The sequence below is a fragment of the Camelina sativa genome, chromosome 17 (assembly GCF_030686135.1).
Source record: "Camelina sativa cultivar CO46 ecotype springtype chromosome 17, ASM3068613v1".
NCBI lineage: Eukaryota > Viridiplantae > Streptophyta > Magnoliopsida > Brassicales > Brassicaceae > Camelina > Camelina sativa.
This window is the reverse complement of record NC_141896.1, coordinates 9504113-9519427: the sequence shown is the minus strand read 5'-3', so window position 1 is coordinate 9519427 and position 15315 is coordinate 9504113. Positions and strand designations below refer to the sequence as shown.

The window sequence follows — 15315 nt, the reverse complement described above, 5'->3', positions numbered from 1 at the left end:
TGTTTGAAAAGCATAGCCCAAGATGAACCGTAGAGTTCTATCAAGAGCATTACCCGCGAGAAGAGAAAAAACTTCTTGCCAGTGACTTGTATACTTGTCTGCGAGGAGCTTCTTCACTAGCCCTTCCCACACCAACTGTGAATAAGAACATTGAAAGAATAGGTGGTCTCTTGTCTCTAGCGGGTGGTTGCAGAGAATACAGCTCGCATTAGCCTGTGAAGACCATTGCTGCAGCTTATCCCCTGTTGCGATTCTGTTTTTAAAAACTAACCAAGTGAGGAAGGCTACTTAGGCGTTGCTTGTGGGAACCATATTACTCTGTATTCGGCCATGTGTGGGTGAGAAACATGGATATGTGACCAAGTTTCCTTGGTAGAGAAGCTGTTCCGGTAGTGATCATTTTGCCCTTTCCAGAGTGGTATATCTTGTGCCTCACGAGAAGGATGTACCTGCAGTTTCTGTATCTCATCCTCGACAACATTGAGTAATGGGAGCCGATGTCGCCTCCGCCGTTGCCTAGTCAGAACATCAGCGATGGTGCTAGTCTTAGAGATGCCGAGATCAATAAAACCCCGTTCCCCCAAAACATCATGTAAACATCCCAGTGAACACCAGTTATCAAACCAAAAGGAGGTTGATTCACCGTTGTGCACTTCCATCTTTATAAACTGCTTTGCTAGGCTTCTATATTTCAAAAGCTTTCGCCAAATCCATGAACCACAAGTTGTGTTATCCTTTTCTGCCCAGAAGGAACCACTGCGAATAAGAGATCTCTTTACCCAATCCACCCATAAAGAGCCTCTAGCCGAAGAAATTCTCCAGATAAGCTTAAGCATGCTCACTTTATTTGCTTCCGTAATTGATCTTAGTCCCAAACCTCCTTCACTCTTTGGCATGCAGACGTCAGACCAAGCCACTTTGGTTTTCTTTGCGTTCAGAAAAGGTCCGGACCACAAAAAAGCAGAACATAGTCGATCAATCTCCTGTATACAGGCTTTGGGGAGCCTAAATACTGAGATCCAGAAGTTTGTTAGACTGAATAGAACTGAGCCAATAAGCTGAAGTCTACCAGCAAAGGAGAGCATCCTAGCAGTCTACGAGGCAATCCAAGATCGAATTTTTTCTATGAGTGGGAGATAGTCTCCTGATGTCATCCGTCTTGGTAAAAGTGGAAGACCAAGAATCTCTCAAGTTTTAACTATATATATATCCAAGACATGCATAATTGGAAAAAAAAAAAAAGTTGATATTGTTTAGATTCATTGAACGATAGCGAGTAAATCTACTTATGTAACCACTTATTTTCCACAAAGTCTCCACTATTGATTGAGAGACTCTCCTTTCTAAAAGTTTTACTTATTAAGTGCATCTCTGTTTGATACAATATTATATGCCAATGTGACAAAAAGAAAAATAATCTTTTCGGTCAATAGTCAACGTCAACAAGAATTTGAAACTTTTGTTATTAATTCGTGCATTGAAAAAATATGGTTATTATGAGTATGACTTGTGAATTCGGAATATTGAAAAAAAAAAATGGATTTGGTGGTAGGAAGTCATAAATTAAAACATTTTGGATTGATGTTTAAATGTCAAAAAGAGGTCTGGTCTAAGCTTAAAAACAGGTCTGGTCACATTAACAAGACTTTGTCTTGTACTTTATTTGTTCTTTCTGTAATCAATAAACTTTTCTTGTTGTTTTCGAAATTCACTTATTGTTTAATTACATAAGAGCCGTGCATGAGTGAGCAAATAATATAAACTTCTGTTTTAAGTTTCAAATGTTGTCATCTCAATTCCTTGCACCGATAATAATACATATAGTGAAACTTACTTCCCAAGCCTGTCTTTCAAAATCACTAGTATGTGAAATATATTAATGTTGGGGATGCATGGAAATTTCGTATTATAATAATTATTAACTAAAATTTCATTTAAAGTGACGTGGGCTGAGTAAACTACGTATATCCACACATACATTTTTATAAATATTCAAATAAAATGTTACGAAAATTAGCTGTAAGTTTCACTTTAATTTTCCATACTGAAACTAAAACACACTAAGTAGAAGAAGTTGTTCATAAAAAAACTGACACGTAGTGTGAACTAGACTTAGAAGACAAGTCTTCGACTTCTTTCGATCAATAGTACTCACTTTTGGGGAGGTCTCTTTCTATATAAAACCCAACACTCCCCACCTCTGAAAAAATCACAAAGCAACACACACACAGAGATACATATACATACATACATAGACACAAACACATACATTCTAACATATCTATAATCTGAAAGAAGATGGGTTCCAGTGAAGTCAAGCCGTTCAAGAAGAAAGAAGGGAGTGTGATCCCGAAGGAGAGAGAGCTGGTGAAGACTAAAGTCGTCAAAGCCATTTACTCTTTGATCCGTCCCTCATGCGATGGTATTCAGGGTTCTGAGCCATCCCGCGACGGCGACGACAAGCGCGTGTACCCCACTCTCCCCTGACCGGTCGTTTTTATGGTGGTTTTGAAGATACGAATTTGGGTGGCAGTGACATGATCTTCAATGGGTTCTTCTCCTTCCTCTGTTTTTTTCTTTCGTTCTGTTGTTTATAAGCTTAATGTGTCTATGTTTGTTTTTTTCTGTCTTCGATGGATTAATATCTATAATTTGCTATGTAAACAAGTAGTACTATATTTGATCATGATGTTTGTGATTAATTATGGTACTACACTACTACTAGACATTTTAAACATATTCTGATTTTGTATTCCTTTTTACATTTTAAAAGAAAGCATGCTTTGTGTTTATTGTGATTATCATGTGATGTAGTTTCCAATATAAAATATGCAAACGTGGTGTCTCGAAATTCAGATGTGATAATGATATAAGAAAAGAAAAAGAAAAGAGACGAAAAAAATAAAATAATTATAATAATTGAATAATAGGTATCCATAGAGTAATTAAGTAAATTATGAAACAAATCAAGGGGCACTTACTTGTGGATTTAACATTACATTAATTCGGCTTCAAAATTTGCATAAGATTAAGATATGCGTAGGACCAAGACTTTTGTCTTATATATGGACTTGTGGATGCGTCGGTCAAAGCTTATATTTTTACAATTCTTTATGAGTTTGAATATCGAAATTATATTTGGATATATAATATCCTAAAAAATTAATCCAATTAAGTTAGAAAACGCCACTACATTGTCTCAGCAAAACTTCCATACACCTTAACTAAACATTTTTCCCCATGAATGGTATTAATTATTGTGTACTATTATTTCGCAATACTCGAGAAGTGGTAGACAAAAAGAGTCGAACACATGTAGTTAGCAAAAATAACAAAAGAAACAAAGAACTTTCATCACAAGCAGTTGGAATAAAAGAAGAAAGCAAATCACAAACCTTGGTGACTTCGTGAGTTTAAAAACTAGGAGACATCAGTGGCCTACCCAAATATCAAAAAGGTATAAAGTTTTTTCATCACTCTCACGTGCCACAAGTCTAGTTTCGTCCGTCACTGTGATGGTCAAGAAAGCATATTCACCATTTCCTACCACAAATAGTTATTTATATATCCTTTATTCGAAAAAGAATAGTTTCCTTAATTATCAAATTTAAGGATCGATATAAACAAAAATATACATCTATACCCATGTTTTGCATATAGAGATATCACATATGCTCGGCATAAGTTAATGTAAAACACTGTCGACAAAAAAAATATATTCATGTAAAACACAAATTAAAAGGATAAAAGTATGTATTTGATAAAATGAATTCACTCTATTAATACATTCCTCGATAATTGCTGAAAAAATTGGGTTAATGGACTTACTTAAATTGGGTATGGGCTTTCAAAATTGATTCAAATTTTATTTAGCTTTATATAACAGTAACACTAACGGCTTCATACTTGATCCCCGCCAACCAAATTTCAAAACGTACCTCACTTTTTCTCTCTTCCCTTTTTTTCTTCTTCCTTAATCATACTATTATTTTAACAACACGCCTTGTTAAAAAAGTCCACACACACACACATCATATATACAATACACATATCCATCTCCTGTTTGATATTACTTTTTCTCACGCAGTTTTTTCAATTTTTAATTTTTGAATTCAAACTCACTCTCTACGAAAATGGGTTGTTGCATCAGCAAGTGCTCTCCAAAGACGAAAGATTTCAAAAAATCAGAAGAACCTGAAGAGAAGTACTGTTATGTTCCGGAGAAGCTGTTTATGTCGCGGTGTCCAAGTCGTGTTTCTCCACTTCTACTTCCGGAGAAGAACCGGTTTAAGCCTACCCCTATGCCGGATAAGTTCATCTATGTCCCGGATAAACTCCCTCCTCCTCCTTCTCCTCCTGTAAAGATTGCATCTTACTCTCCAATCCAACCTTCAACAACAAGTAACTCTTCTCTCAGCTCATCAAGCTCGTCGCTTTCGACCGCTTCTTCAATTTCTGTCTCGAAGGATAGACCTTTTTCCAACGATTTCTTGCGTGCTTGTTACCAAGAGAATTCACATGTTGCTCGGATCAATTCCTTACGTGAAGCTTCTCTATCCATGAAAACCACAAAACCAGGATATCCTAACCGGATGGACTCCCCGGTTATACCAAACCGGTATTCAACAACACCAAACAAAGGAAATGAAAATCCTAAAAGAGGATCCAATGGCTCTAAGAGAACTCGAGAGCCATCGCCAAACCTTCGTTCATTGACACGACAAAAGAGCTTTCGTCAAGATCAAGAAATAGTTGTTATGTCTGCTTCATCAAATTCTTTAACCAAGGGAAATTTCTTGAAATCTCCATCTCCAAGCAGGAGATATGAAGGCACTTCCTTGAAATCGCCATCTCCAAGCCGAAGATTTGGTATGGCGGCGGCTGATTTGACGGTTAACTCAGTCTCTTCTCGTGTAAGGAAAGAGAATATAGATCTATATGGTCCAAAGATTTGTTGTCATAAGAGCAATATGTCAGAGACTCGGATTCATCGTATAAGTTCTAAGATCGACGATACAATGATCAGAGAAGTAGTAGGAAACCATAAGGAACCGGTGGTTCCAGTGTTTGAAGAAGTACTTGGCAATCCTTTGATTGATTTGGATTGCTTTATCTTTCTCTAAGGAGAAGCTTTTTATTTTGTTTGTTTGTTGATGATGTGTTTGTGTGAACAGATAGGTTCTGTATTTGCTTGTGACAACTTTTTTTTGTTGTTGTTGTTGTTGTGTGTTTATTATAGGTTTTGTGATGATCAACTAGATCAAAACTCTCATACTACTTACTTTTTTTTTTTCTTTCAAAAATTTACTTTTATTTGTATGCATTTGAAATAGTTTGGATTGAATACAGCTATGAAAGCTTATTATTGCCATGTTTTTTTTAATCATACTTTTAGTTTCAAATCTTTTAAACTTTTTTTTTTTTTTGGGAATGCAATTAATTATAAAGGTAAACCAAAAAACAAGATACGATGATACGCTGCTGTTTGGAACCTACAGTGTTGTTGTTTATTTAAAAGGAAACGCAGCGTTTTAGATTCTTGAAAGTCTTTCTTCTATTGGTAGACAAACAAAATTTTATTTCGATGTCTTATCCAAATTCAACCAATGAGCAAGCAGATATAAATTGCAATGCAACAACACTATCCCACTCCTATCTTCTATTAGTGTTTACCAATTTTTGTTACAACGGAATTGCTTTTACATGTTCTTGGATTAGACCATGGCACATTCACTCGTTCCTCTCTCACCGGCAGCTAACGCCGTCAGAATTTCCTCTCCTTCACCGCGGTCACTGCCGCAGGCTCCTCCCGTCGTCCTTGAAGTTCCACCAGTTAATCGCAGGTGATCAAATAGATCATTGTTGGAAAATTTTATTCAAATTCTATGAATGTTTATGCTTGTGTCATATCAATACCAAATTGATGATAAATAGTGAGAATCGTAATCTTTATATACTAGGTTGAATTTCTCAAGTTTTTTTTGTGTGTTTTTGGTCAATTTACTAAAATTCATATCCGTAATGGTCGTCTGTCTGGTCCGGGTGATATCCATGATCCAAAACCACCACATTGCTCATCAACCCAAAACACTCTTCTAAATCTTAATTTGTTTACCATTTGGCAAACGTTAAAATTTGTTATGTATTGAAGGGTTTATATTTTATTATATTTTTTTTTACTTTTATAAAAAATATTGCAAGGCTGGTCAGACCGGTTGAACCGGATCGACTTCTTATTTTTTGGAACCATGATTAAAATGCCTAAACATACCCATAAATGATCTTTATGCAGAACAATTGTGTTGGGGCTAGGCGGGGCGCTATGGAGTTGGAACGCTTTGACCGCTAAGGAGGAGGCAATGGCAGCAGCTAGACGGCCACCTCCACCACCACCCAAGGAGAAGAAAGACCCAACCGTGAGCGGTGTTCAGGCCAAGGTATTGGCTAGCAAGAAGCGCAAAGAAGAAATGAAGGCTTCCATTGCTAAACTAAGGGAGAAAGGCAAACCTGTTGTGGAAGCGGAACCAAAGTCTTCTTCTTCGGAGTAGCAACAATTTAAACCCTTTCATTAATTCATCTGCCTACCAAATTTATCCCTATGATGTTAATTCACACTACTGTATTTCAATTCACTATTATGGTGATTTCCAACGTGGTATCAAATCCAAAAGTATTCTAGCTTGTCTGAAGTAATCATTTAGACTAAATAATGTAGTAGTTAATCGTGAAAAACTTTTCAAAACTAAAATTTGGAAATCAGAATATGTGGGTGAATAGAAACGATTATATTTAGCCACATATATAATTATAATTTTGGTTTACTTCGTATTTCACATCATTGGTACAATTAATAAATAGTAGACCCGATCATAGTTATTTCTTTGGATTTTAATCCTTGAATAAACAATTATAATTTATTTACATTTAAAACTTTTTCTTTTTGTAAAAAGATATTTTACAACTTTAATTCTATATCTCGAACTGTTAATTGTATTTTCACCATCCAAATTTTGTATAGCTTTAATTGTAATTTTACAATAATAGCATTTATATTTCATGAAATAGATAGTGAAAATCAAATCACGATTTAATTTGTTATTGAAATCAAATAACATGTGTTCTATATACTTTTATTTTAGTAATTGAAGTCAATATTTGTTATTTGAGGTAGTTGAATTACCTAAGCATTAACCGATACATTTATTAGATGACATTCATGAGTCAAAATAATTGTAATTACACCAAAATCGTATTTTTTCTTGAGAAATAAATTAATCTCACATGGTTGGAGTTATAATAGTTACATTTAACTGATTGAATAAATTACTTGTGTAAAATTATCTTTCTTTTGTCTGATTTTTCCATGTTTTGTATTGTTTCGGATTAGAGGTTCATATGAGGAAGTCAGAGCTACTTATTGCCGTGTTCTACACCAGTTGCGAAGGGAGGTGTTTCAATTATGAAATGAGGCTATGATGTTGTATCAAACAATTCTAAGTTTGTTTAAAAGAAATCTTAGACATTATAATATAGAAATTTAATGACTGAAAGAATTTCTGAATTAATAATATTAGAACAATAAATGGCAAGATTAACAATAACTGCACCTATAATGTATTTTTTTCCAACTAATCGTATGTAGATCGTATGTATAACATATTATTCAGTCAGTTCGTCTCTGTCTAATTTGTTAGTGATATACTGATATATCTAGAAAAAATATATCATTAGCCACTGTATTACAACCTGAACATGAAACAAGGTTTAATGAACATCAAATCACACTATTTGTTATTGAAATTAAATAACATGTCTGCTATATTGTTTTAGTGATTGAAATCACTATTTGTTATTTGGCTAAATTGAATTATCTGAGTCATGTCACTACACCAAATTTTCAGTGGTCCGCATAATCATATTTTTTTAGATATTAAATTCTTTGAATTTTAATCCTTGAATAAACAATTATAATTTATTTGCGTTTAACACTTTTTCTTTTTGTAAAATGATATTTTACAATTTTAAATTCTATATCTCGAGTTAATTGCATTTTCACCATTGAAAATCAAATCACGATTTAATTTGTTATTGAAATCAAATAACATGTCTTCTATATACTTTTATTTTAGTAATTGAAATTAATATTTGTTATTTGAGTAAGTTTAACTAGGATCGGACCCGCGCTACAGCACGGAAGAATATTTATAAATATAATATAATTTGTAATTAAAGTAGGAATATACAATAATATTGTAAAGAATTACATTTGTAAAAGATACATATTCAGAGTATATTTTTGACTAACCAACCAATAAGAGATTGCATTTGTAAACAGTATACATTCACAGTGTATATTTAGACAGACGATTCCCTAAAAGATTGCGTTCGTAAAAATATGCATTTTTAAAAACACACTCACAATATATATTTTGACGGACCAATCCGTAAATATTGCATTCATGAAAATATAAATCATAACCCACTCAACCATATGATTGTGAGTTTCGAAAACCAACTCATGTTAACTTAAAAATTCATGATAGTTATATATATATATATATATTTGATTAACTTTTAAAAATATATGTTAGAGAGAAGTAAAATTTAGAATATTACACATACTGTAAATCCTTACAATATAGGATTATAATACAATAGAGGTTTAAATCCAAAAACCATATCAACTAATATTTTCAGATCATTTTTTTGTATTAATCTAGTGTTATTACATATATTGTTTGTAGTTTAAGTAGTAAAAATACATAATATAGTTTAAGAATAAAAATTTTGAGTTCAATATTAATCTTTACCTTAATTTGAGTTGTTATACGTCTAAAATATCAAACGAATTTAGTTATCAAAAATTGAATTAGTTTAATATGTAATATAGTTTATATACAAATAAAAATTGGTAACGTTAATGGTACAATACGATTGTTAATGTAAAATTGATTTTATTCTATATTAGTTAAGTTTTAACCCGTGTTCTTACGGACAAATATTTCTTCTAGATTCTCATTGGTGTTATCAGCCCACGATAAAATTTTAATATATTTTTAATTTATCGCCTTAAAATGTGAAACTTTGCTTAAAATCTAAATTTAAGAAATCGGTTATCTAGATTAAAAAAAAAAAAAGAAACTCTTAACAGAGCAATCACTGACCTTGTAAAAGAAGTATTACATTGTTGCACAAGTTTTATTTTAGTTATGTATATATGATGTATATGTAGTAGAATTTAATAAATCGAGCTGGAATATATATTGGCATACAAATGAAATAAGTAATGGTTCATACTTCATACAAAGATTATGACACAAAAGTCGAAACCAAGTAGCAACATTTACACAATAATCGAAACATAGTAGCAAAGCCATTTGGAAAACTTAATAGAGAAATGAAGCAAATAAAATGTGAAAGGTATAAATAATGAATTCAACCAAGATGACTTACATATATTTATAGGTAGACATATACATGTTACACGATTAGGGTAAATTTTAAGGTATATTCTCCTAATTTTTAAATATTAACCATAACTAGATTTTAACCCGCGGTACACCGCGGAATAATTTTTGTACTACAAAATTATAATTATAATTATAATTTGTTTGTTATATTTTGTTTATTTTGTTTAGTGTTTATGATTATATTTAGATTGTTAATTATTAGAAAATAATAATTAATATAAATAAATAATAAGTAATTTATACGCTATTATTTGATTAATTCATAATATTGCTAATGATTAACTATTTTACACAACCTTAGTTAAATCTATTTGATTTGATATATCAAATATTTAAATATTCTTAGTATTGACCAAAATATAAAATGAGGATTTAACCCGTATTTTAGTACCGAGTTAATGATATTTTAAATGTTTACTAATGTCATTTCAAACCGTCTTCTTTGAAACTCGTCCTGCCATATAACCACATTCTATAGTATTTTGAATGTTTTTATAAATTTACATATTCCTAATATTTTAAAGTCCTTATTAAGTTAATATTAATAATAATATTTAAAAATGTAAATGTTTAAAATTTTAAATTATAATTTTGTAAGATTTTACAGGTTTTTAGTTTTAGTATTAAACTATATATATATATATAATGATAATGTTTTCAGGATTTAACCCATGATACATTAAATTTAAAATATACAATTAAACTAAGTTTAATATTTTTAATCAAACCCATTAAAACAAAGTCCAATAATGAACCATAATACTAAAAGAAAAACCCAATTAACTTTTGTCATCTCTTTCCAACATTTTGACGCCTTTGCACCTTCATCTCTGATAGTCTGATTCATCCCAAAAAATACCTAATGATGTTTGATCGTCTGCATGTGTCCTTCGGTGAGTAATCGATGGAATTGGTGTGAGATCAGTAATTTTTTTATGACAATGGAGGATTTCTAATGGCGGTGAAGACAAAACTGTGTGTGGTTTGAAAAATGTTTTCAACGATTAAGAGCTCAAGCGTAATTCAATCTTTTTCCTCTGTTCGTATTTGTGAGATGCAAGACTATGATAAGTTTCCCATTTTTCTACCTTACTTTGACTCTTTTTCGTGGGAATTGCGTGAGGTCTATAATCACTTTTTCGAAATGGAAAGTGTATATTTTTGGCTCATCTTGTACTCTATATAGCTAATAATCTTATGTACAAAAATAATTGCATGTTGATGAATATGGACTTCATTGTATAATTCTTTTAACCATTTAAAGGTAATCAACTACTTTACTCCACTAAATCCACCCATCATATCTGCTTGTATGTTAAATCCAGCTTCTTCGTCCTTATGGGTCTTCTTGATAGTCTTTTGCTTTGGAGACTGCAAATTAAAATCAAGAGACCAATTATTATAGTTTAATTGGAGTTGCAATAAGTCATACCTTTTAGTTATTGTTTTGACATGAGCCGGACATGACCCTGGTTTATTTCCAATAAAATTGTTCTAACTAAGAGGCTACTTCAAAACCAAAAAGTCCATATATCATCACATAATGGTCAAAATTTGGTCTTACATAAAACTCTTACGGAAATTCAAGAGGAACATACGAAGCCGTTCCGACAAAAGTGCACACCTTATCCATATGCATTATGCGTAAGTCACAAATTTATAGACATGCTTAAAATCCACAATCTCAAAGAAAGACCTTAAGCTCATAGATCTCATATTACCGGTCGAAGCTGCATTAGGAAGTACGGTGATTTGGCTTGTTATAGACTAATGGTGTGACTTATTTCAAGAGTCTCCTTCTTTGTTTTTTACAGTGAATACATGATTTTTACTTGACGTCTTCAAGTCTGGAAGATAGGAAAATGAAACAGCCATATCTCTAACAGTGTTTTTAGTATGTGTTTGTCGCTTTAGGTGCTGGTATGTTTAACTTTGTTTCAGATGTATATATATATATAGATGTCGTCGGGTTTAGATATGCTTGGTGATCAAGTAGGTTAAATTATTAGTTTTGATCGTATTTCCAAAAAAAATGTGATTTATTTGTTTTGATTAGGTTTTTGATAACGATTGTATGTAAAAGGTAAATGTGGTTAATGTATAATATTTTCAGTTAATAATAATAAACGACAAAAGGAAGCAAAGATATTCTAGTTTCTTTTTTTTGTGTAAAATATTTAAATTATATTTCTTTTTTAAAATTATAATTTCGTAGAGATAATTATGGAAAAAATGTTATTAAGATTTTTTATTCATTAACAGAATAGATTTGGTAGACGACTTACCATATTTTTATTATTGTGTTTTGTGTAAATTTATAAGGATTATTTGTAAATAATTTTTGTAAATATGTATAATTTAAAGGGTATAACCTAAAATGTACTTCAAAAATGTATATATAGATTAATTTGGTAATCAAATCTTAAAATGAAATAATTTTGGATTTTTGTTAATTTAGGATAGTAATTAATGATATTTTCGATTTTGCAATCAATTAGGGGACTAAAATTTAGGTACACAATTTGAAAGCAAATATCTTTTTAACTTAAATTAGAAAACCATAAATGCGTAGTAAATGTTCCAAAATTGTGCAGTAAATTGTACTTCTATAATTCAACATACCATAATTATAGTTTCCGAAATTGAAACTTAAATAGATTTTCCAATTGAAATCCCATAATATGCTACCGTTTTGTTAGAGGAATCAAAAATATTCTCTCAACTATTATAGTTTTGTTTTGGAAAATCTATTTAAGTTTTCCTTTAATATTTACGAAATAAATATGAAATAAATAACCCGATAACCCATTTATAGCACAGTGAGTATTTTTTATCCGAATCCGACTCCCTTAATTTCGGGTTATTTTGGCAAAATTGACCCGACCCGGAAACACTTTTGTACTTCTCTTTTACTTATATAGGGATTACCTAAGCATTAACTAATACATCTTAATACCCGGGATGCTTTACAAAGGTTGAGAAAGACGTTGGGACTTCTTGGAGGAAACACTCAAGGCAGTAGGTCTGAATGACACATGGGTTGGGTGGATCATGAACTGTGTCTCTAGACCGAATATGAGCTTACTTTGGAATGGTGAGAAGACTGAACCGTTTAAACCAAAGCGAGGCTTGCACCAGGGTGATTCACTCTCACCATATCTGTTTGTATTATGTATGGAGAGGTTGTGTCATTTGATCGAGCAAGAGATTGTGACCAAAGCTTGGAAACCAATTCGGTTATCTAATGGCGGTCCTTATCTCTCTCACATTTTGTTTGCGGATGACCTGACCTTGTTTGCTGAGGCTTCGGTGTCACAAGTTAGAGTGGTACGCAATGAGTTGGAGTGTTTCTGTTTGGCCTCATGTCAGAAGGTAAGTCTAGAGAAATCTAAAATTTACTTCTCAGATAATGTGTCTCGTGAGTTGGGGCATCAAATTAGTGTTGAGAGTGGTATTCAATCTACAAGAGAGTTGGGGAAGTATTTGGGAATGCCAGTCTTACAGAAAAGGATTAACAAGGATACTTTTGGTGATGTTCTTGCGAAGGTGTCAGCCCTGTTGGCAGGTTGGAAGAGTCAGACGCTGAGCTTTGCAGGTCGGCTTACCTTAACAAAGTCAGTTTTGTCTTCTGTTCCTATACATACAATGAGTGTTATCAAATTTCCTGCGTCTACTTTGGAGAAGCTAGACAGAATATCTCGTGAATTCTTATGGGGCTCCACTCCAGACCACCGGAAAGTGTATCTGGTAGTTTGGGAAAAGGTTTGTTTACCTAAACGAGATGGTGGGCTGGGGATTCGAACAGCGTGTGAGATGAACAAAGCTATGATTGCTAAAGTCGGGTGGCGGTTACTTCTTGATACGACTAGTCTATGGGCTAGGGTGGTGAGAGCTAAGTATAGAGTGGGTACGATTCGAGAGCCCAACTGGATTACGGCGAAGAGTAACTGGTCATCTACTTGGAGAAGTGTGTGTGGGGTTTCGGGAAGTGATTTTAAAGGGTCTGAGTTGGGCAGTCAGAGATGGTAGACAGATACGCTTCTGGACTGATAGGTGGGTGATGAATCATCCTTTGCTTGAGGGCAACTCTGGTGGCCTGCAGGATGGCTATGAGACAGTACTTGCTAGTGATCTCTGGTCTGATGGGGTTGGTTGGGATTAGAATAGAATAACGCCTTTTTTAGCGGAGAACCGTCGACTTGAATTATTTGCAGTCATGCTTGATAAGGTGACGGGTGCAAAGGATTGTATGGCGTGGGGGAAGACAGTTGATGGTCGTTTTACCGTTAAATCTGCATATGCATTGATAACAAGGAGAGGGGTACTGGAGCAGGACATGGGAAGTTTTTATGATCGGGTTTGGACAGTTGCAGTTCCACGTCCTGCATGACTGCCCGGCTATGGCAGGGTTGTGGCAGCGGGTACTCCCGGTGAATAAGCGTCGCTTGTTCTTTACTCAGACTTTGCTTGAATGGTTGTTTGCTAATCTTAGAGGAGGGGGTGGTGTCGATGAATCTTACTGACATGTTTTATTTGCTATGGCTGTCTGGTGGGCTTGGAAGTGGCGTTGCAGTAACGTGTTTGGGGAGAATAGAGTATGGCTGGACAGAGTCAAGTTTATCAAAGAATCGGTAAAAGAGGTTGTTGCAGCTAGACGGGTAAGTGAGAACGTTCGTAGAGAGAGACGGGAAATCCAGGTTAGGTGGATAGCTCCGGCTGAGGGGTGATTTAAATTAAATACAGATGGGGCTTCTCGTGGTAATCCTGGTCTAGCTGCGGGTGGGGTTATAAGGGATGCGGAAGGAGGCTGGTATGAGGGTTTCGCTTTGCACATTGGGAGATGTTTGGCTCCCTTGGCGGAGTTATGGGGGGTCTACTATGGGCTTCTTATCGCTTGGGTACGTGAGATCAGGAGGGTTGAGTTAGAGGTTGATTCAGAGATGGTGGTGGGGTATCTTAAGATAGGGATTGGGGAGACTCATCCGTTGTCTTTCCTCGTGCGGTTGTGCCATGGCTTGTTATCAAGGGACTGGATAGTCCGTGTGAAACACGTGTATATGGAAGCTAATTGTCTTGCCGATGGATTAGCGATTTATGCTTTTACTTTGCCGCTGGGTTTTCATTATTTTAGTTCGGTTCCGAGTGTTGTTGTATCTTTGTTGCAACATGATGTTTTGGGACCTGCGTGTCCCCGTAGTGTTCCAACTGTAAACGGTCTAAGTTTTTCTAATTAATAATCTCGGGGAGGCTTCTTGTAAAGACCCAGAACCTCGGTAACAGAATTACCGAGAGTTGCCGAGGAATCAGTGCCGAGAGTACTGAAGAATCAGTGCCGAGAGTGCCGAAGAATCAGTATCGAGAGTGACCGAGAAACGGTATCGGGAAAGACCGAGAAGAAGTGCCGAGAATGACCGAGAGTCAGTATCGAGAGTTACCGAGAACTAGAGCCGAGAGATACCGATACTTAGTATCGAGGAATACCGGTAACCAGTGCCGAGGAATGCCGATACTTGGTATCGAGGATTGCCGAGAAGTTGCCGATACTTGGTATCGAGGATTGCCGAGAGTTGTCGATACTTGGTATCGAGGATTGCCGAGAATTGCCGATACTTGATATCGAGGATTGTCGAGAGAATGCGGAAGTCAGCAACGATAGAGTTCGACGATAGAACCCAATAAGTTATGGGGATTGGGTATGGAAATGGAGAGTTCGAGACTACTGAAGTAGTGAACAGACGTTTGAACTGAAGAAGTGGAATCCCAAGTTTATTGTGTTCAGGCTTGCAAGTTCCTGGATGAAAGTGGAAATCTTCGGTTCGGACGAAACAAGTTTGTAAATTGCCGA

At 34.4% G+C, this 15315-nt stretch overlaps 3 protein-coding genes across 3 annotated transcripts; all 3 read left to right on the top strand.

The window, feature by feature from the left end:
* Nucleotides 1–2201: 2201 nt before the first annotated feature.
* On the top strand, nucleotides 2202–2801 carry LOC109131565 (uncharacterized). The gene has a single exon (XM_019242656.2). The coding sequence runs from the start codon at nucleotides 2299–2301 to the stop codon at nucleotides 2485–2487; it is 189 nt and encodes a 62-aa protein (XP_019098201.1). The 5' UTR covers nucleotides 2202–2298; the 3' UTR covers nucleotides 2488–2801.
* A 1210-nt stretch (nucleotides 2802–4011) lies between these two features.
* On the top strand, nucleotides 4012–5371 carry LOC104773427 (uncharacterized). Its single transcript, XM_010498038.3, has one exon. The coding sequence runs from the start codon at nucleotides 4134–4136 to the stop codon at nucleotides 5121–5123; it is 990 nt and encodes a 329-aa protein (XP_010496340.1). The 5' UTR covers nucleotides 4012–4133; the 3' UTR covers nucleotides 5124–5371.
* Nucleotides 5372–5561: 190 nt separating this feature from the next.
* LOC104773428 (uncharacterized) lies at nucleotides 5562–6681 on the top strand. The gene is made up of 2 exons (XM_010498039.3): nucleotides 5562–5843; nucleotides 6293–6681. Exons 1-2 carry the CDS (start codon nucleotides 5722–5724, stop codon nucleotides 6546–6548), a joined length of 378 nt encoding a protein of 125 aa, XP_010496341.1. The 5' UTR covers nucleotides 5562–5721; the 3' UTR covers nucleotides 6549–6681.
* The last annotated feature ends 8634 nt before the right edge of the window (nucleotides 6682–15315 follow it).

Coding starts and splice junctions, on each gene's coding strand:
- LOC109131565 (XM_019242656.2), top strand. CDS start 2,299: ATGGGTTCCAGTGAAGTCAAGCCGTTCAAGAAGAAAGAAGGGAGTGTG.
- LOC104773427 (XM_010498038.3), top strand. CDS start 4,134: ATGGGTTGTTGCATCAGCAAGTGCTCTCCAAAGACGAAAGATTTCAAA.
- LOC104773428 (XM_010498039.3), top strand. CDS start 5,722: ATGGCACATTCACTCGTTCCTCTCTCACCGGCAGCTAACGCCGTCAGA. Junction 5,844..6,292: donor GTTCCACCAGTTAATCGCAG/GTGATCAAATAG, acceptor ATCTTTATGCAG/AACAATTGTGTTGGGGCTAG.